Here is a 21,619-nt window from a genome sequence, read left to right as displayed (position 1 = left end):
GTTGTTTTTGCCTAAAAAGAAATGGCGAGGGGGAGGGGGGGTGTGCTGCGATAGATATAGAGAGTTCCCCAAATGCTCTGGATGTCAGGTTTGCTTAAGGCCTCTGTACGAGTGTGCGACAGGAGGAACAGCGGGGGGTCCATTAAATGTTCACACAAATGTAGCCTTAACAGCACATCAACCTCCACAGCCCAAGACCCCTGTCCCAAAATACTCTGCTTAGTTTGCTGTACCCTCTAGTGATTCCACAGCTTCCACTTTAACTGAATCGGTTTCTTTAAATCCCCCCTTTTGTGTCAGATGCAGCTGTTTGATGGGAAGGTAACATCTTGTCAACACTTCTACAGTTTGTGCCATAGCTTGAAGTGACACACAGATTTCTACTTCAACCTCATTTAACCTCAGCGACTTTACATTCACTATATTTTCTTTTTAAATATATCTTTCATCATAATTTCTTAACACTGAAGAGGGACGGTTTTAAACTTTTGCACTAATAGGAAAATTGCAACATTACGAGCCATGACACCCAGCAAAAATAAAGTTTCACAGCAGAAGTTATTTACTGTAATGTTGTGATCATTACAATAAAATGACAGCTTTTGCTTTCATTTATATTTAGTAGAGTCAAAGTCAGAACCAAAAAAAGAAGAAGCTGCATTCAGCTTCTATGCTCAACATGTCTGGAAAAAACTCCCAGAAAGCCTCAAATCACCTCAAACACTCAGTTGATTTAAATCCAGGTTAAACTCCTACCTGCTCTCAGTTGCATTTCATTAATTTTTATGCAAAAGTCTAAATTTGCTTGGTTTCTTTTAGGCTTTTTTTCTTTTTTTTTCTTTTTTTTTAACTTGATCAGTTATTTTAATAGTTTTAGTCTATTATCCTTCTTATCTTTCCTAATGTTTTAATGTTTCTATAAAGCACTATCAATCACCCTGTTACTAAATTGTGTTGAACAACTAAATCAGGTCCCCGAAAACAGGGGTGGGCACCTGTTGAACACCAGTCTTCAACAGCCTCAGTCCCACAGTTGTTAGGAGTTTCCCTGCTGCAACCATAGACTGTAAAAAGATGGGGCCTTTGTGACCACACCCGTTGGTTTCTGAAGAGCTGAATTGAAGCTCATTGGGCGGTTCCTACCATCAGCATCTTGGCAACGTCGCGTCTGTCGTCTCTCCTGGAAAATACAAAAATGAGCAAAGTGGTGCAGCTGAGAGGGGGTCTCTAAGCGTGTCGTTGATGATTGACATCTAGGGATCTCCAACCTGACTGTAGCTAAGAGCTAACCGAGCAAACGCAGAGCTAACAGGAGCCAACCAGCTATCGGTAAGCAGACTAAAGCTAAGTCACACTGTCAAGCAGCTAAAAACCACGGTTGTTCTACATTCCTCCTTCTTGAAGTGGGAGATTGTGTACCTGTCAATCAAAAGGGCATGCCCCTAAATATGCCAAATTTCGATCTGAAATTACTTCTAAATGGAGAAGAAAAAAATTCACTCCCCCCACAGTTTTGTGAAGGTAAACCTGATCTATTAAACCTAAAATGTTTTTTTTGTACCAGGCTGTATACAGGTTTATTTCTGTCATGAAGTTGGCCTTTTTAACATGGGAGTCAACGGGGATTTGCTCTGTTTTGGAGCCAGCCCCTAGCGGATGAAGGGGGAACCGCAATTTTTTGAGATTCTGCACAGGCTCCATCAATCTTTCATATACGGTCTCTGGCTGCAACACACCTGACTCTCGTCAGACTTAATTAGCAGACTTGTAAAACGCTTGACATCAAACTCTGTAAAAGTCTACTAATTGCCTATTGAATCAGATGTGTTGCAGCAGGGAAACCCCCAACACTTGCAGAAGTGCAGCTCTCGAGGACTGGAGTTGGCCACTCCTGCCAATCCAAAGCAAGGGAAATTTTTGGTAAGAATACTGTTATGCTCACAAGATGCCAATGCTGTTGCTAAAACTGGAAATCTTTCCTTTGGTAAGGGAATAATTCCAAGTGCTTGGAAATCTGTTCTTTTGATTTAATCAGTATTCTACCTACAGTGTCAAAGATGGCAAAGAAAGTGGTATCTGAGCAACTGAGGCAGCCAACTTCTTTATCTAAAGAATGTATTTGGCACATGTAATGTTGTTGTTTTGTTGTTGTTTGTTTGTGTTTGGTCCAAGATCTAGTTTTACTTAATTCACATACATTTAAATGTGTAGAATCAGATTTTGTACATTGGTCTTTGTATGTCAGTGTATATACAGTAATAATAAAAAAAAAAACTGTAATGTACTGGCTCATGCAAGAATCAATTCTTGTCCCTCAGTATTTTCATGTCATTTTAAAAGTACAGTATGCAACTAATTTGGCTTAAATTAACAAAAAATCAAGTGATGCTTTCGTAATTACATATTTTACGTAAGGGTAATCACAATCATTTTGTTGTTATCCGTTCAAATAGAGGACCATCTATACTCTTAGCCCCGCAAGAGGAAGGAAAAAAAATAGCAAAGAAAAAAAAAAAACACATAATAACCAGGAGAAAACAAGAGTCTACATTGGCGTAGTGTTTACCAGATGGATATGATTCCGTAGAGAGAGGGACTTCAAAACTGATGAAGAGGTTGCACCTTTCTGCTGGAGAGGTAAGTTAATTCATTTTACTAGTGAAGTTTATTTTGGCGTAATGTTAGAAAGAGGGCAAGTTAGTCCAGCAACTACTTTATCCACTCATTTGAGTTGGATAATTTACTTCTATTTGCTATAAGCAGAAGCCAGCAGAAGAAAAGCTCCGTTGCAACAGTGTTCAGTTACTGTTACTCTTCACAGAAGTCATAATAGCAGATGACCATGTGCTTTTTTCAGCTATATTTTTCAAGAGTTTATTCTCATGTTTCATTGTGTATTTCAGCTGATTTGTCAAGGAGGGTAGGGGTTGATGTCCTCCCTCTAGTCTCAATTAGCACACGGGTGGATGGGACAGTGGGGCTTTAATGATCAGCCATCTAAACGTTCTAATTGCAATATCCAGATTTATGCAGATGACACTGTAGTTTATGCATTTAGTGATGGAATAATACAAGTTGCGAATAAACTTACCAATGTCTTGGTTCATCTAATGGCATAGTTAAAGCAGTGTTGTTTTCATCTAAATTTGTCAAAAAACAGCATGAATGTTTTTAGTAGAAGATTTATGCTTCCTATACAATGTGCGTACACATACAGTAGAAACAAAAACTTCGGTCTGTCATCTGTGTTCAGTTTGTGTGTATATCAGTACATTTAGAATTGAAGGCTTCCTGAGCTCTCCATAGAACTAATGCTTCCCTTACAAGAGTAATTTGTTAGGTTTTTGCAGAATTTAGTTATGACAACAGTGTTGTTTGAAATGGATGTACATATATAAATTAAAAAAGGAAGAATAAATGAGCCTTAAGTCAAACAATTTCAATATAGCGCCACATATAACATCTATCAGTGAGAGGCTGTATATTATATCTGAATATATGTACGTGGGATTTGAGACTGATTCCAAACTTACTTTTATACGATGGATGAAAAGGTTTGTAACAGGGTCAGATATCCAAATATTAAGACATCAAATGTTTTTAATTTTTCAATATTTGAAATTTAACCATATTTGGAAAAATATGATTTAATATGTAAATGCTTGCCTTATATATGACTGTATATTTAGCATAGGCTTCACCTTTGCAGTTTTAGTTAAAGAACATCTGTATTTAATAAGGGGTGCAACAATCATTGCAGCAAGAGGAGCATGAAAAAGCTTTTTTATGAATTTTCTACATTTTCTACATTGGAACTCATTTCCACAAACTATCAGCAAACTGGACACTCAAAGTTTAAATTAAAACTCATTTCCATAAATTGGTAAACATTGCTCAGCTCTGTCAACATTAGAATTCAAACTCAATTAGTAGTGAAGTTCTTTTGCAGTCTGTAGCCTTCTAAATCACAAAGTTTTACACATTTTTTCATTTCTCTGTTGTGATCAGAATAATTGTATCATTTTATATTCTTGTTTTAGGTTGACTTGACTACAGGAGAAATAACTTTTGGCTAGTTTATTACAGTCATGACCATTAATGTTCAATGAATCAATCAATAATGTTGCTTCCTGTAACTAAGGTCATTTGTAACTTAGCAACTCTCTGACAAAGCAGGAGATGGAAGGTTATACTCAAGTCATAAAGACAGAAAAGGCACATAATTACCTCCTAATTGAGAAAATTTGATGATTCATTCATTTGCTTTTTCAACCAGACAGCTCCATCATTGCAATTGTATGCGTTGCCAGGATATGTGTTATATAGAGAACGCAAGCATCATGTGGAGTGTGGTTTAAAAAAAAAAAAAAAAAAAAAAAAAAACATAAGCCACAGTAGCTATTGCGTTAGTCTTCAGCCTAACACAATAACACCCAGTCCCATTGTGTCTGTTTGAAAAGGTCAAGCCTGTCACCAGTCTTAATGTGGCACATTCTGTAGCCTGATCTTCTTCTGACTACAGCATCTAAAGGAGGAAGTTGGCTGTTGCAATGATGCCAGATGACATGCTCAATAGTAGAAAAAAAGACATGTAAAAACTTAAAAGCTTTAGGGTGGTTCACAATATCTTGGTGAACAAGTGTCTCCATGCAATTCAAACACCAGTAGTTCCCAACAGCAACATGGCTTGACAGAAAAGGCTTTCCTTTCACAGGCTTCTCTTTTTAATTTGTATTTGGTTGCATATATAATGACAATATACTTCAACAAAATACCTCAAATCAAATAAAACGCTGTTAGTATTGATAAGCAGTTAACATTAGAAGCACTGAGGGCTAATACAGTTAAAGGAACAAACCTAATCTCATACAACATTTATAAAGGTATTCTTTGGGGATGAAAAAAAATATATAAATCTGATATTTTAAGAACCCATTCCTGGATGAGAGGAAGTTACTTAAAGAACTGTATATACAATGAGGTTGTGCTCATTCCTATGCACAAGAAAAAGCCTTTGAATGCCATATTCATAATCACAATGATAGTTTGAAGCTTGTTCTCCTCAATCCCAGCAGAACTATTTGGTTAGATAGTCATGACCATGAATAAATAATATAACTACTACAGCTTTTTTTTTTTCCCTCTTTCCTTAAAGTACCTGTGTCTGGTTAAAAAAGTATGAATGATTGTCATTTCCAACAACTAACAATTTCAAGACTGATATTTAGGAATCTTTGGCAGCGCAAGTTTCAATGCTTAGACATAACAGTAAACGTAATGGTAAACGTAAACTATTTTATACTCTGCTGCTCTCATTTTACCTGGCCTTTGCTTTGTTGCTTTTTCTTGACAGGTCAATAAATGTCAGGTTTGACATTGTGGTTTGCTTATGTGCATAGCTTAGAAAGACTTCAGGCTATTATGTAACAGGCTATGAGAGGTTTTAAAACTCAAATCTACTTTAAAATTTGGTGCATTGTGGACTACACTTGAAGAAATTTGTTAGAGGGTTTTGATCCTAATTGGTCTACCTCAAAGAACAGGATGGGCCGTTTCTTAGTCCAAACTAATGTTTTTGCCTCACACTTATGGCTCATCTCTAACAAAAAGTAATTCTTTATCTTCACAATCCACAACATACTTGCTTTTCCTAGATTTCTGCTTCTCAATGAAATAAGATATGGCTGGGATGATTCTGTTAGCTTTCATGTCTGGATTTTAGTTTATTTAGAGGCACTGAAGAGTACCACCAACTGCACTGCCTTGATGCTGGCTTCAGATTGGCCTGTTGTTCTTACATTACCAAATACCTTCTGTACCAGAAGTGTTGAATCAATGACAGATCAACTTTTGACCACATTTCGTCCCCTCAGCACTCTCACACATTACACAACAAAGGTGAATGCAAAAAGCATATGCAAAAGGCCTATTTCATACACAGCAAAAGGTGCAAGTAGTGAAAATTTAGATTTTGTCCTCAATGACAAACATCATATTGACAGGTTGAAACTGGTAATAAAAATTGAAAATAAAATCTCTTTTTTGTGGTCCATATGTATTTCAGTGCTGTTTTCATTACAAGATGGGCAACAGGAGTTTGCTTTATGATTCACATTCTGCAATGGAGCAATGCCAAGATAAGCTGGGCACATAGTGAAATCTAATCTGAAGCCCAATGTTTTCTCTTTTTTTTTTTCTGTCTATGGAAATGACTAGCTTCTTATCGGCGGAGTGAGTTATTTGTGCAGATTCTCCCTGTGGCTTTGTGAAGGGACTCAATCACTGCTGCCCAGCCTGATAGGCCTCACTTTCGTCCTCTCCCTCTCTCATCTTTTTATCTGGAGGAGCGGAAATGAAAGGATGGTATCGGGTACTTTCTACGTCCTCAGTTCAGGAGACACAGAGAGTTTCTTTCAGGCCTCGGCGGTCAGATGAAAAACGCGACTTATAAACCTGAGCTTTAAGCGAAATATGCTGGCAGTTTAGCAACTCTTGACAAGTGCAGACTAAACAAAAGTCATTTGTGTTGTGACAGCTACATTTACAAGTCAGGAGTAATCAGGCTTTTGCACATTTCACTGAAGGAAAATAAGTTTTTCTCATTTTGCACGTATAATTTTCTCTCTGTTGTAGAAGCTGATTCCACACATGCTGCGAGACAAAAGTGTCATGTTTTTCAATTTTCATATATACACAGCTACTGTTGACTTTAAACTGCTAATGGAAATAAGTGTTGAGGATGAGTCAAAGCAAAACGAGAAACAGAAACTGCTAAAGAGGGTTGTATTCCCCAGAATTTACTCCTATTATTAATTCAGTATATTTTAGAAGAATAGCTGAATCCATTATATTCACTGTAGAAGATAAACTTGCCGTGCCCTAAAATTCCAGTTAACTTTGGCGTGAAAATTCACACTGTTCTTCACACTGTCTTCATTAACCTTTAAAGGAATTGGAATAGTGGAGAACAACTCTATTAACTGTGTCAGAGTGAAATAATGATTCTGCAAAGAAATACAGAAAGTGAAGGGTGCCGAGTCTTTAAGTGGAACCAGCTCCCAAATCAAACCAGCCTGTCTTACAACTCAGTCCTTCAAAAAAGGTTTATTGGCAGAAGCTCTTAGAGCACTTGAAATACAAAAAAGGTTTTGCTTAAATGATAAAACTGGGATTTTTGTCTGACGTTATAATTCTCCATTATTAACAGCTTTGGGAGCTTGCAAACATTTTCTAAGTACTACACATTAAGAAAAGGTGTGGAGGGGGTCTCATTAGTTGTAAGAAAATGTGATAATTTGTTATAAGCCCTGCCAAGGAGAGCAGGAAAAGAGGGTTTAACATATCTGAAACGTGTAATGCTTCTTCTTCCTTCTTGTTTGCATTTGAACTGCAATCATGTTACAGCTGGGCACATCCATAGTAAACCCGTCTTTATTACACATCGGTAACTTCAATATGCTTTTATTAAACAGTTAAAGTAGATAAATGTGGAATTGTTCCTTTCTTTCTAAAAACAAAACTAACATAATATTTTGATTTTAGAGTAGCAAAGGCAAATAAAATGTTGTGGGGACGTTTTGAAAAATCGGGAAATGGACACCATCTTTCTCCAGCATCTACAAGTGGTCATAAGGACCTTGTTAAAACTGTTTTGGATTTTACATTTCTTCTCCTAATGAAGATCTAACCAAGACAGTACAGAAAAAATTCAAGTAATGAGAAAAGTTTGGTTTGATATTTAGGTCTTACCTTGACGCTGTCACCTCGTGTTAAGACGTCCCAGAGTGTGTGCTGAAATTTAGTGAGGCCTATGTGATGATCTCCTCCCAACAAAGCCTGAAGGTAAGAAGAGAAATTTTAACATTATAAAAAGCAAACATTTGCAAAGGCTGATCAAACTTTGCTTGAAAATCTAGAAGAAAAAAAAATTACATTCTGCATGTTTATTCGACTGAGAAAAAGCGGGGAAAAAAAAAAAAAAGTAGCTATGCTCACTGCCATGCTTGATTTTTAACAGGCATTCAATATATGAGGCTTTTCCTTTTTGTCTAAATTATTAATTAGACTTCAAGCCTAAATCGAACTATAAATGTGTACATCTCCTCAAAAACATGAACACACTCTGACATGTAACCTAAACTGCATGTAGGCTATGACTATTGTACATGGTGCCTTTTGGTCCCACAGGTATGGGTTTATAAAAGTGCATTACATTAGCGCTAATAAACACTTCATCATCTATCTGCGATGAGACTCACCTTCCAATAATCTTTACCGCTATGACTTTTTATCCATTCAAAACACCTTATTAAATCAGCTCTTACAACAAGAAGTTTAAGCTTACAAGAGTGGAGTACCATTCATCAACACAAACGTCTATGGTTACTAGATATACACTCCGTGTTTTAATCCACTGGAGGACAAACACATCATTCCTTCTATCTCAATAAACAGGGTCTCCCACTGGGGGCAAAAAATTGACAAGCAAATTAATCTGCTGCCTTTTGCCAGCTGAAATGAAAGTCAGTGAGGCGGTGCATACCAGTGAAAGCCCATCATTCAAAGGACCTTGTGCAAGGCCAGAAAAAAAAAAAAAAAAAAGTGATGCTGCTGCACATTAGGAGGTAAAGGATGGCAAAAGCGAGGTGGGAGTCAGTAGGGCTTTAAATGTTTATTCATTAAAAACAGTGTCACCTGGAAGCCATCTTGGCAGTGATGTATCGCAGCAGGCGGTGACCTTTTGATACTATGCACAATTAAGGTAAACTAATAAACACAATTGTGGATTTGGACAAGAAGACAGGCACACAGAGTCAATCTGGATTTAAATCCTTATAGTTCATTTCTTCTTAAATCTTTTTGTTTGTTTTTCTTGACATAAATCAGTTGTCGGAGCTTTTTTTTTTTTTTTTAGATTAAATGATGAGGGTTTGGTTGATTTATTCTTTCTAATTTATTCTTTCTGTCAATAATTGTTCTGCTAAAGCCTTATGAAATATCCAAAGATGTTATTTGGGATTCTAAAATAATATTTTTGGTGATTTATTTATTTATTTATTTGGTGAAATTAAGCTCAGATATTCAAATCCGTAAGAAGATTTGAGATGTTCAGTTTTGCAGCTTCAATTTCAAGTACTCCGAAAACTACAGTCAAACTAACAGTAAAAATCTGTTTGTGGGAAACAGCGAAATACCAAGAAAACCACTGCCATGATTTTTTCTGCATTTGTCATTTCATCTAGATTTGATTCCTTCCCTTGATTATAAATCTACACAAAGTTCTACAATGACACAAAAGAATGTATCGGACAGTAAAAACAATTAATATATTATTAAGCATCTGGTTAAAACACTTTTGACAGAGATAGCAACTTCGACCCAACCAGTCGAGGCAGATGGCCGTCCTCCCTGAGCCGGGTTCTGCCGGAGGTTTTCTTCCTGTTAAAAGGGAGTTTTTTTCCTTCCCACTGCCGCTTTGTGCGTGCTCATTATGGGGGATTGGATCGAATTCACGATTGGATGCAATAAGTTGGTTTCTATTATAGGCTATGTCTGAATTGGCTTGAAATGATGTGTATGTAAAGTGCCCTGTGACAACATTGTTGTGAAGCGGCACTATACAAATAAAGCTGAATTGAATTGAATTATTTTGCTTTTTGTAATGATCCTATAAGCTTTGAACTACTTTGTTAAGAAGTTGATTGAATATATCTTTATTTCATCTGAAGACTAGTGTTTCTTTAAGGTATGAATTGTTCAGATGACCATTGAATTCTGGGTGCCCGATCAAATACCGCATTTTTCATTTATACTGATCTTAGATGTGCGTTGGTGGTTCCTAGGTTTAAAATTAAGCATAATAGTGCATGTGTGTTGACAACATTATGCCAGAAGTAGAGGCTCAAACGCTGACAAATAATGAATAGGCAGCATTAACTGTGAGACCAGGCAGGTACGATCTGTCTTTTTAATTATATTTAGAACCACTTAACTAAATCAAGTTGTAGAAGCATCTCAATGACCACAGAGAAAATTGGGATGCACAGCAGCTGAATTAAAACAATCATAACTAAGATTTGGTAATAAACCAAACAATTCAGCATTTTCTTTTTCATAAAATAACAAAACATTTTCTAAAACCCTGCTTACACTTCATAACAATGGGAAATTGTGGATGAAGATGGGAATAAATGAGGTGACGCATGAAAGGGTCTAAAACCTTTTTGACGGCACAATATCTTCCTAAAGAATCCAATCGAAATGACTTTACTCATTCTGTCTTTTTGTTATCTGAACCTGGAATACTTTGAATCAAATGATTGACTTAACCTAAACAGACAAGACAAAGTTTTGATTTAAAGTCTTTAGTCTTAATTATTCATAAGTAGTTATATTTAGGATCAGCTATGCATACATGTCAATGTTAACTCCACACAGAAAGGCCAGGCTCGAACCTAAGAACATTTCTAGGTTTGTTCTCAGAATTTAGCTTTAAATAACACAATAAAATTATACCAAATAAATTCCAACAGGTAATTTCCATAGTAGAACAATACTGTGAAATCATTGTTTGTTTGCTTTTTTATCAGAACCTTAATAGTAGTGACTGAATTTGACCATTTTTTGTACAAACCTTACATAACTCGTGTTGAAAATTAGAACCAGTGGAATGTCTCTATAAATTGCATCTGTTTCAGAGTTTCAGCCATGTGAAAATTTCCCATCAGCCCTGAGAAATAAGCTGCACACTACATATTGTCAAACACAGTGACTGATAAAACTGTATGCAAAGATATTGCCTTACAAGAGAGAAAAGATCAAATAACATTGTTACATACTGATGTTATTTGATAGAACCAGCTTGTCCCAGACGTACAGTTCCACAAATACCACTTATATCTACCTGGCATGAGAAGATTGGGTTTCTAGTCAGAGTTATGAAATGTATCGCCTTGCAAATATGTGGAAACAGCACAAACAAAAAGATGAGACATCTATTACCAGGAACCCACACAAGTGAAAATATTATCCCTCCCACACAGTATTAGTACATAAGCATAGACTGTGAAAGAAGCAGACATTCTAGCCTCCAGGTCTGATAAGTAAAAGGCCTTAATCTGCATTTTTTTTCTAATGACCAACAGGGGGTGACTTACTTCCATTCCAAATAAAAAACAATTCATACAGTTTAGAAGGCCAGAAAAAAAATCTCCCCAACTTTCATTTAATCTATCCTACTATCTCAGTGAAATATTTTCCTGAGGAGTGAACGATCTAATGGAGTAGTTCAAGTCTTACATGCTGCATAATGATCATTTTGTACAGTATGGTCCCATTAAACAAGGTGACATTTCAGCTCAATTTGTCACATTCAGTGCTAATGTTTGTTTTTGACATCAGAAACAATGCAAACATCAAAACATCAAAAACAGCAAAGCTTAATACAATACAATAAAAAAAAAAAAAATTTTTTTTTTAACTTTCAAACAATTTCAATATTAAAATTTAATTCAGCAATTCATTTAAATTTGCAGGTGTCACAAGACAAAATTCTTATGAGTATCTGAAAGGTTGGAGCAAGATAAGTGCAAGTGCCTCTATAAATGTTTGGTTGGTATCACTTACTTCATCATTTTTAATCTGTTATACTACCTCAAAAATCTTGTTTGTGTTGAGCTTTGCTTGTGTAAATGCAACACCAAGATGATTGATGGAGACAGTATTGGAGCAAATCTGCCTGAAAAGCCAACATCTTTGATATGGGGGTTCATTTACTTTTTCCATATGCATTATGAACATGCTCCAAAACCTAGAGAGTCTGTGTGGTTTCATATAACAACTAACCCTCAAGTCAAATACTATGGTTACTATGGTTGCTTATATTAGCATAAGCTTGATAAGCAATTATGTTCCTAATTTTTGCATTACGTAACTTTTTGAGCTTAAAATTTTGCATCTTGGACTTGTTCAATGACACAGTGACGTCTATCATGGGCATTCCTACAGCCGCTGCTACACAGCAGTGTCCTGAGGCTGACAAACTGCACTCTACAACTGTTACATCCGGGACGCAACGTGACGTTTTGCTTCACGGTATAATAAGGAACTGGCTGTTTTAAACATGCAACGTCGCTAATTCAGCAAAGAAACGCAAAAAGATTAAAAGAGAGAATGAGACGAAACAAGAGTCGTCTTAAGATTGTCTTTTGTGGGCTGGAGAGAGCTAACAGGTCATGTAGGATGCTAGATGGATGCTGAATTAGCTGTGGATAGGGGGCATGTGACGGGGAAAACAGCAAAAGTTCCGTAGTGTGTCTTTAATACTATTTAATATTTACAACAAAGCTAGTAATTTGTGGTTAACCCATAGATTGTATACAAGGAGATGGAAGGAGCTTCTGTGACTTCACCCACAGGTTTCTGAAGAGCTGAATTGAAGCTTGGTGGGCGATTCTTACCATCGCCATCTTGGCAGCGTCATGCGCGTAGTCACACCCGGAAAATACAAATATGGGCAAAAAGATGGAGCTGAGAGGGGAGCCGTGAGCATCATGGCGGATGACTGACATTGAGCGAACTCCGAGCTTTCTGTAGCTAATAGCTAACCGAACTAACCCCGAGATAACGGGAGCTAACCAGCTAACGGAGGTAAGCGAGCTAAAGCTAAGTCATGTTGTTAACTGGCTAAAAACCGCGGTTGTTCTACATTCTTCTGACTTGAAACTGGAGATTGGTACCTGTCAATCAAAAGGACACGCCCCTAAATATGCTGAACTTCGAGATTAAATTACTTTTAAAAGGGCGAGTTAGAAAAAAATTCACTCCCCCCACAGTTGTCATGAAGGTAAACCTGACCTATAAACCGCAAATGGATTTTTGAATCAGGCTGTAAACATGTTTATTTCTGCCGTGAATTTGGCCTTTTTAACATCGGAGTCTATGGGGATTTGCTCTGTTTTGGAACCAGCCACGAGCGGATGAAGGGGAGCTGCAGTTTTATGCACTTTTATCTACATAGGCTTCACTTTTAACCGCCAGAGGTTGCCGCTTGGTTTAACCACACATAGTCTATGGTTCAAAAACAAAAGCCCCATTTGTACCAAGTCAACATCAATCTTTGTCATCTAAACACCCAAAAGCCCAACTTTGTAGTTACCTTATATTAAACTGTTTTACTCGTGGTTCAAAAAACTCCAAAACAGCACCAGATAAAATACTAAGCTTGTCGCATTACACTTGCTGTCTACAAATTTTATGGCAATCTCACAGTGGAAACTTTCGGTCAGCCGCTCAATTAAGCTGGTGTCATTTTTATCAATTTACCCCATCTAAGCTTTTCTGCTGCGGAATTTTTATTTTCGACTTAAAGTTATGAAATCACTATTGATCCTTGTTCTGGTGCTTTGACAGATGAAACTTTAAGTAAATAATAGGAGCTACCTCCAACAATTTGGAGGTGGATTTCCCAAGGCATCAAAAATGTTGTTCAATTTCGCAGACACTGCAGAGTAAGGACCCCCCCGAGTCCTCTGGTCAAATCGAAAGCCCATGTGGATTTTACTGAAACCTACTCCAGCAATTTCAGTTCTGTCCCAATGGAACACATGAGACTAGAATCTACTTTAATTCAATGATCAGAGATTATTCCAGCATACTGACTGATTGCATCGCATTGCTCTGTGAAATTGCAGCATTATTCTACCGCAGCAAAGGAATGGGAAATTCTGTGGGAAAAATTACTTCACTAATTTGCCAATATAGCACAAAAAAAAAAAGTCACTGAATGATTTTTTTCTGTCAATCTAAGAAAGAGGACTGAGAATTGAAGTAGAATGCCATAAGGAAACTGATGAAAGTGATGGGAGGTTTAATGTAGACAAATCCTAAAGTAACTAATGCAATGACGATTTCTATAAGCTAAATACTTATTTAGAGTAATTGTGACTAAAGCATGAATTGATACAGCTGTATAATCATCAGCAATTATGTAAAGGCTCATCAAAACTTAATATTCTAAAAGCTTTTTGGCTAATTTCACTTAAATTTGTTGATGTTCAGCTGCATCCTTACGGATGCAGATGAGCGCAGTAGTTCTTTTCTTCTACTTATATTTGCCTATTTAAACTCCTGCTTATATATACATACGTATATGTTTATGTGTGCATGTCATAATATGACCTGATGCTAAGCGTTCAAAGATTCAGCTAAGCTTATTTACATTAAAACAGTCAAAGCAAACTAAATTGTATTTCCTATTACGTATGAGATTTAAATAACTTATTAATTCGGAGTTTGTCACAATATGGAAAAGAAATGTGTTAACCATCCAGCCATACACGAATAATTAAAAAAACTAAGTAAACAAAATAAAGTTTAAATGTGTGGGATGCTCTAATTTAAGACATAATATTTGCTTCAGACACACATTGTAGTTATCTATATTGACAGTGCAAATAGTTGAAACCAAAACTGAAACCAAACTGCCTAAATGTAAAATCAAACAGCAAACGAAGTTATTCTTGTCAGCGTAACTGTGCAACTTAAGTTTTCATGGCTGATGGAACCAAGTGACTGAAAGTGGTCTAATTGTTGGCGCCAGACAGGCTGGTCTGAGTGTTTTTTTAAACTACTGATTTTCTGGGATTTTTATACACTCACATAACCCTCTCTACTGTTTACAGATGGTCTGAAAAAGAGAAAATATCCAATGAGCAGCAGTTGTCTTGGCATAAATGTCTTGTTGATGTCAGAGGAACAGACAAGACTGGGTGGAGACTGGGTGGAGATGATAGAAAAGCAACAGTAACTCAAATAATCATTGGTTACCACCAAGTTACACAGAACACCATGTCTAAACACACAACATATCCAGCTTTGAAGCAGATGGGCTACTGACAAATCAGCAGCAATTGTGATGCTATCATGTCATTATGGAGAAAAAATCTCTGAGGAATGTTTCCAACACTACTGAATATATTCCATGAAGAATTAAGATGGTTCTGAAGACAAATGGGGCAAACAAAGTGTACCTAATAAAGTGGCAGATGAGTATACAGCTTGTACTAAAAAAGAAGTACAAGCATACACTTGTGCATTTATGTTCTGGATAAGCAGACCAAGATATCAAAGTTAACTTCATTAGGTTACATCTCAATTTTTACAGACAAATAACTGAGAAAATAAATGAACTAAGTAAGTGATTTTGAAAGAAGAAAAGAAACTAAACTTATAGAAATAAGCATTTAAATTTCAAAGCTACTTTAAACTATATACCATAAATAACAGCAGTCCATGTGGGTGATGGCACTAATTCAACTCCGCCAACTCGTCATCATCATACAGAAATACACCTGGAATATTTCCAGCAAAGCTCATTTTAATTATGTAAAAAATTTGGTGTTGCTGTAAGACTCGTTAATCATACTAACAAACATTGCCTTTTTTCTCAAGATAAAAAGCATGAACACAGGCAAATGGATCAATATATATAGCATGGCATCAGTCTATATTTTCCTCAGTATCTGGGCCCGGGGAACATTTCATAAAGGCCATAAGGTCGGCTTATCATGGAGCTAAATGCCAATGTAATTATTAGTGTCTGGAGACAGTGGAAAGGGAAGCACATCCTGCGGCAGTACACAATATTTAATTAATAAATGTCACTCTGTGGAGGGAGTGAGGGGAGTGCGTGAGAAAAGAGAAGAAAGCAAGAAGAGAGGGAGTGAGAGTGACAACAATACTGATCCTGCCTTAAGTGCAAAGGCACACAAGCACATCCGGCACATGTAATAAATGCACTCTAGAACAAAACACAAGAGACTGAGATTACACAAGCATGAAAACATGAGTCAGATCAGGTCCTTAAATTAACCCTTTGTAGTAAAACACTCGACTGCAAGAACGCAGGGCAGAGCAATATAGTAAAGAGTCATTCTGTAACAGCATCATCTTGTAAAACTTCCTTCCATGTCCAACTAATCTGCAGAAGTGATCCACATAGGTTATAGTTTGCCTCCAGGAGCAGAGTGATGTGCTTGCAGCTAAGAAAAACCTGAAATTGTGGAAGCTGAGTGACTGGAGTAGAGAGAGTTTGACACTGAATGAAAAAGAGCATGAAGGTCTTGCATTAAATAGGTTTGGAATCTGCGTATAATGCCAATGGTTTTTACATTAACATGAGCAAGTTGCTTTTCTTCACTAAAACCTAAACTTTCATTTTAACAAAGGGATATTCTGATATTCTATAACATAAGTTTAATTTTCTTTCCACTTCAGCACCACTTGGCAATGATGAGAACACAATGCCGTGGTGCACAAGCTTATTTTTATTAAAGGTGCTGCAGTAGCGGTTAAAAAAACTGAGCAAAAACTCACTTTTCCTTGACAGAAACACACACACTGAGCCTAATGTAATAGTAATGGAGGCTCTGACACTTGTCTATTTTTGTCTGCGAGTTGCAACAACTGGCAGACAAAAATAGATGAGAAACCCGACTGCAAGAGTAGCTGGCAGCTCGCTCTCAGGCCTGCTGCGTGGGACTCATGTCCACACATATTAAAAAAAATGATAAAGTAAGCTTTTTTTTTTTTTTTTAATTTATTTTTTTTAAAGTCATGGTTTTCCAAAGTTGTTCTCTCAGCAGCCAAGTAGAGTCTAGTACTATCCCCTCATGCTGGTGTGGTTGCTGGTTCTGGACCAGTTCTTGATACATTTCAGCGTTCAAATCATAGACTGTGTATAAAAGATGGACGGCGCCTCCGTGATGTCACATCACATGTAGGTTTCTGAAGAGCCAAATTGAAGCTCATTAGGCAGTTTCTACCATCGCCATATTGGCAGCGTCACGCGTGTTGTTTCTCCCAGATAATACAAAAATGGGGGCACTGGGGGCTGTGAGCTGTGAGTGTGGGTGTGGATAATTGACATCTAGCAATGTCCGACCTGCCAGGAGCTATCCATGCTAACCCAGAGCTAACAGACGCTAACAAGCTAACAGTGGTAAATGGACCAAAGTGAAGTCATGCTGTTAACTGGCTAAAAGCCACAGTTGTTCTACATTTCTCTTTCTTGAAGGGGTATATTGGGTACCTGTCAATCAAAAGGACACACACCTAAACATGCAGAACTTCTAAATGGAAAAGTTAGAAAAAAAAAATCCCACACCCCCCAGATTTCATGAAGGTAAACCTGACCGATTAAATCAAAATTGGTTTTTTTGTAAACATGTTTATTTCTGCTGTGAATTTGTTTTGTTTTGTTTTTTTTAACATGGGAGTCTATGGGGATTTGCTGTGTTTTGGAGCCCCTAGCAGATTAGGGTGAACAGCAAGTTTTGGCGCCTCCCCTGAGGATAAACACACCAGTGAGAATGTTTTTAATCAGCCTGTCTTATTGAATTACCTGTTTTGATGAAGTTGGACTGCAAAAATAAGTAACGACCCAATTGGCTTTAGTCGAGAGTTTCACATACATCGGGGGAAAGGCATGAAAAATAGTCCCCCTCTTTTTGAATTAGTGTTTTATTTTCCACACGGGTGCGGGAAACACACCTGGTGTCCTACTCTAAAGATGGATGATGTATGCTATCAGGTTTTTTGTTATTTTTTTTTATCCCATGTTGAATTCCCTTGAACATGGGGAAGAGTTGTGCTGATTTTCAGGTCTTGTGAAGACAGTGTGAGATCAATCCATGGCAGGATTAATCTCCCACAGGGTGAAGCTAACCCACCGTTGCATGTAACTGCTTTGGCTTTTGAGATGTTTACATTTTGTTTTAATCGATTTCAACTTTTTTCTTTATTTTATTTTATTTTAATTTTATTGTTTCTTAATGCATTGATAAATGTTATACATTGTGCTTTCGTTCTTCTGGACATCACTTTGTTCCTCCGTCGTTGTTTTAAAGTGTTTTAAAAATAAAGGTGTATTGTATTGGATTGATTCTGCTGAGTCAACAGGAGGTCATCCTCAGCTTCAGAACCAAGCGTCCTGCTCAGAAAATGACGTTAATATTCCAGTGATTGAGTCGGCAACTGCACAGAGATAATCCAGTTAGAAAAATTGGCTGTGCCAGGTGGCTAATATCTGTGGCTTTTTCTAGACGAATTACAATCTGAGCCTGTCAATGGAAAATAAAATCCCTTTTAACTGACATGGAAGTTTCAATTATGTACTTATTTACTTACTTGGCTTTGCACAACCACAAATCACAACAAAGCAAATCAAAAGCACATATTAGTGCACCACCATGATTGAAAAGGAGCAGGAAGAAGAAAAACGTATATACCTGCACATCTCTTTAAAAAACAAAAAAAAAAAAAAAAAAAAACCCCAACATATTAACGGTCTGGTTGCTAATTACTCCACAATCCACCCTCAACATTGAAAGAATCATCTTTCACACGCTCATTTACAATTCACATTTATCCAGTTTCTACACCCTTTACCAGGGGTCACCAACTCCAGTCCTTGAGAGCTACCATCGTGCAGGTTTTTTAGTGTTTCCCTGCTTCAACACACCTCTAATCAATGGCTCATTAACAGGCAGGTGCAGAATATAACATGTTATCTGAGAACCTTTTCATTTGAATCGAGTGTGTTGTACGGCTGTCTGCCAAAGACATCTGCTATAAGCCAATGAATTAACATGCAACAGACAAATCAACCACAATGTTGCATTTATAGTACTGGATAAATCTTCTATGTCATATAAAGGCAAACCATAGTATGTGGTAACAAATTTGGAAAGACTCCTTTGGTTTAAGTCTCTATCCACACAGGGTAAAACTTATCGTTTTGCCAAAAAGAGCCAATGATTTGAGAGAAACATTAATTCTGAGAAATAGCTCTGCAAACCCAACCATTTTTCATTCCATTTGTCCAAATCATACACATCTTGTTTTATGACATGATGACGCACAACACTGGCTGTATTGCATGCCTTGTTTAAAAAAAGTTAAGAAAAAAAAAAAAAAAGAAAAGAGGGGGGTAGGGGGGTTAGGGTTAGACAAAATAATCAATGCACTTCAGTAAGTGAAGAAGAAATAACACAACAGAAAAAAGACTTGTACAAGAGTGGCGCTGGACTCAATGTGACCTGACCACCTTTTCAGCTCCATTTTGTTGCCTGGCAACCAATCAAAATTTCTATAGGGAACTTATATGAGCTCATGCTGACATCTTCACAGTCAACAAAATTCACTTCATCTGAATACAGCCTATTGTTTATTTTTAGGAAACCACAGGTTACAAAGAAGCCCAGTGACTCAACTATCAACTTTCAGGATCAAATCTTCAATTACTGTGCAGTCAAGTCTCCTTTGGATGTGGTGAAACATGTGAATGCCAGCGAGTTTAATGCCGCATTAAAATTTTGTTGGTGCTCATTTGATTAATTTTACCTATGTAGCTAAACACATTTTATATGGTTTAACTACCTATTTATATTGTTACAAAGATAATACTTGAAGTGCCAGATAAACCTCTTGTTGTCTGTTGATATGCCATACATATGTGAGGTTATGTACTAGGGCTGTGACGATATGCTTTTGTCCTGATTAAATTTTTATTCCAATGTTTTGGGTGCCGATTTGATTTAAATTGAAATTCTAACAATTTTTCAATATTGCTGATTTTTACAGACTAAAAATAAAAAAAAAATGTTCAAAACTTTTTTTGCTAGTCATTTTACTTAATTTCAATTATGAAAAAACAACATAGTAGTCAGACCATTATTTGGCTGCTATAATACCCAAGAAGACAAGTAAAGCGATCAATGACAACAATAAAAATTACTGAAATTTTATCATGGATTATTTGTATTTATTTTGAAAAAAATATTTTTTTTCTTTTAAATTGATTTTTAAATTGTGATGCAAAAAATCTCAATCAATTTTTCGATTCTCCCACCCGAATTATGTACAGTTTACAGTAGCACATATAGTGACTTTCCCTAGTAACTACTAAGTTTTATAATTCAGTTAATAACTCAGTTACTTTTGGGAACAAGTAGTGAGTAACTATAAATCATTACTTTTTAAAGTGGCTTTATTATGCAGATTTCGGCCTAATTCATTTTAATATGCCAGTCTAGAAGGGTAGAAATAATCAAGCATTTTTTTTATTTATTTAATTTTTTTTACAAACCCCTTCATTCATTTTGCATTGATCCTCTCAGCCTCTGTCAGGGCGGAGCTTCCTCTGTTCGCTTGTTTCTATGTCCTGCCTGCCGGCTGCGTCTGATTGGTCAGCTGCTAAAAGTAGTTGCACTGAGGGTGGGTGTGGCTTTCTTCTTGTGAACGCGCACAACTTTGAAATTGACCAATCACTATGTCCCTCCACTGTTGAACGTCACTAAAATTTCACAGTACAAAAAAAAAAAAAACTATCTAAACCAAGCGTTTTTGTCACCATGGAAACCAAATGTAGGGAGGGCTGGAAAACTTAAACATGCATTTAGATGATAAAGAAAAAAAAAAAAATGGTGCCGCTCATATGTCTGATGCTCATATGTCTGATTTTTTTGTTTTTTCATCCCATGTTGAATTCCCTTGAACATGGGGAAGAGTTGTGCTGATTTTTCAGTATTCAACACTGTAACACTGTAACACTGTCGAAAGCTCAGAAAACTAGAAATAGCATAAAAGAGCTCCTTTAAAGTAACATTCCCAACACTATTCGTCACTGTGTGGATGTGACCTAATAAAGAGAAAGTCACCAGTGAGAAGAAACATTTTCACTAACTCAAATAACTCTTCTAATGTGCCTTATTGGTGTCAAGTCCTCCACTTTGACATGCAACACCCTTCATGCCCTCCTGCCATCAGCCAGCATGCACATGCACTGTAATGAAGCACTTCCTGCTGTGGAAGAAGATGTTGCCAGAAAACATCATTTAAGTAGCACTTAACTTTTCCCAAACCCAGAGACGATGCCAAAGGAGGAGAAAAATTGTGTTATCAGTATTTCTAGAAGACAGAAATGAAACAGATATTATTAAACTGTCATTCTCGGGAGAAAAGGAGGAAAGTTCTCCAATTAGGGAGTTTTGCTCCTCTGTTGCTGCCACATGTAATGTGTGATTGACAGCTTTATTAATTTGCTAGCAAGACTTTAAAGAATGGTGGAATAATGGCTGTGAACTGTGTACAAAATATTACATAAGCAGGCAGCAGTTTAGATGATTATTTGTGATAAAAAAAGAAACTAAATTAACATTTGTATACAGTCAGGTATCGAAGTTTAAAAAATGTTTATTAAGAAAAGCTAAGACAGAATATTTGACCACAGACTATCATGCACCATGTAAAAATACCTCCATTGAATTAGTAAAATATTATCATTTAGGTTTGCTTTAGTAATCATCAGTATGATTATACTCAGTCTCTGCAAAGAAACCTAAACTTTAGCCAGTTTATTCAGAAAAAGTCCATAAACACCAAAGTCCATTGCTTATGGTGACCCAGCAGGTTAATAGTCTTAACCTAACCCTAAACCAGGTTAAGACATTTTATAGATGTTTGATGCTTTTGAACTGCTTTTAAATGCTCATTCTTCTCTGTATTTTTCACTGAATTCTTTATTTGCATGTTGTTGCTATTGAATGTCTTCATCGGCTGC

The 21,619-nt window shown here is 36.7% G+C and overlaps 1 protein-coding gene across 2 annotated transcripts in view; it reads right to left on the bottom strand.

Moving 5' to 3' along the window:
- Positions 1-21,619, bottom strand: part of LOC306768853 (glucosidase 2 subunit beta-like) — a 143,038-nt gene that overhangs the window by 87,466 nt on the left and 33,953 nt on the right. For both annotated transcript variants that reach the window (XR_013771667.1, XM_079257312.1), the window contains exon 9: positions 7,750-7,836. Coding sequence is in view for 1 of the 2 variants with exons in the window: in XM_079257312.1 (XP_079113438.1) it covers positions 7,750-7,836 (87 nt within the window). In the remaining variant the exon portion in view is untranslated. The remainder of the gene's footprint in view (positions 1-7,749; positions 7,837-21,619) is intronic.

Source organism: Telmatherina bonti, assembly GCF_933228915.1.
Source record: "Telmatherina bonti genome assembly, chromosome: 18".
NCBI lineage: Eukaryota > Metazoa > Chordata > Actinopteri > Atheriniformes > Telmatherinidae > Telmatherina > Telmatherina bonti.
This window is presented reverse-complemented; position numbering and strand designations above follow the sequence as displayed.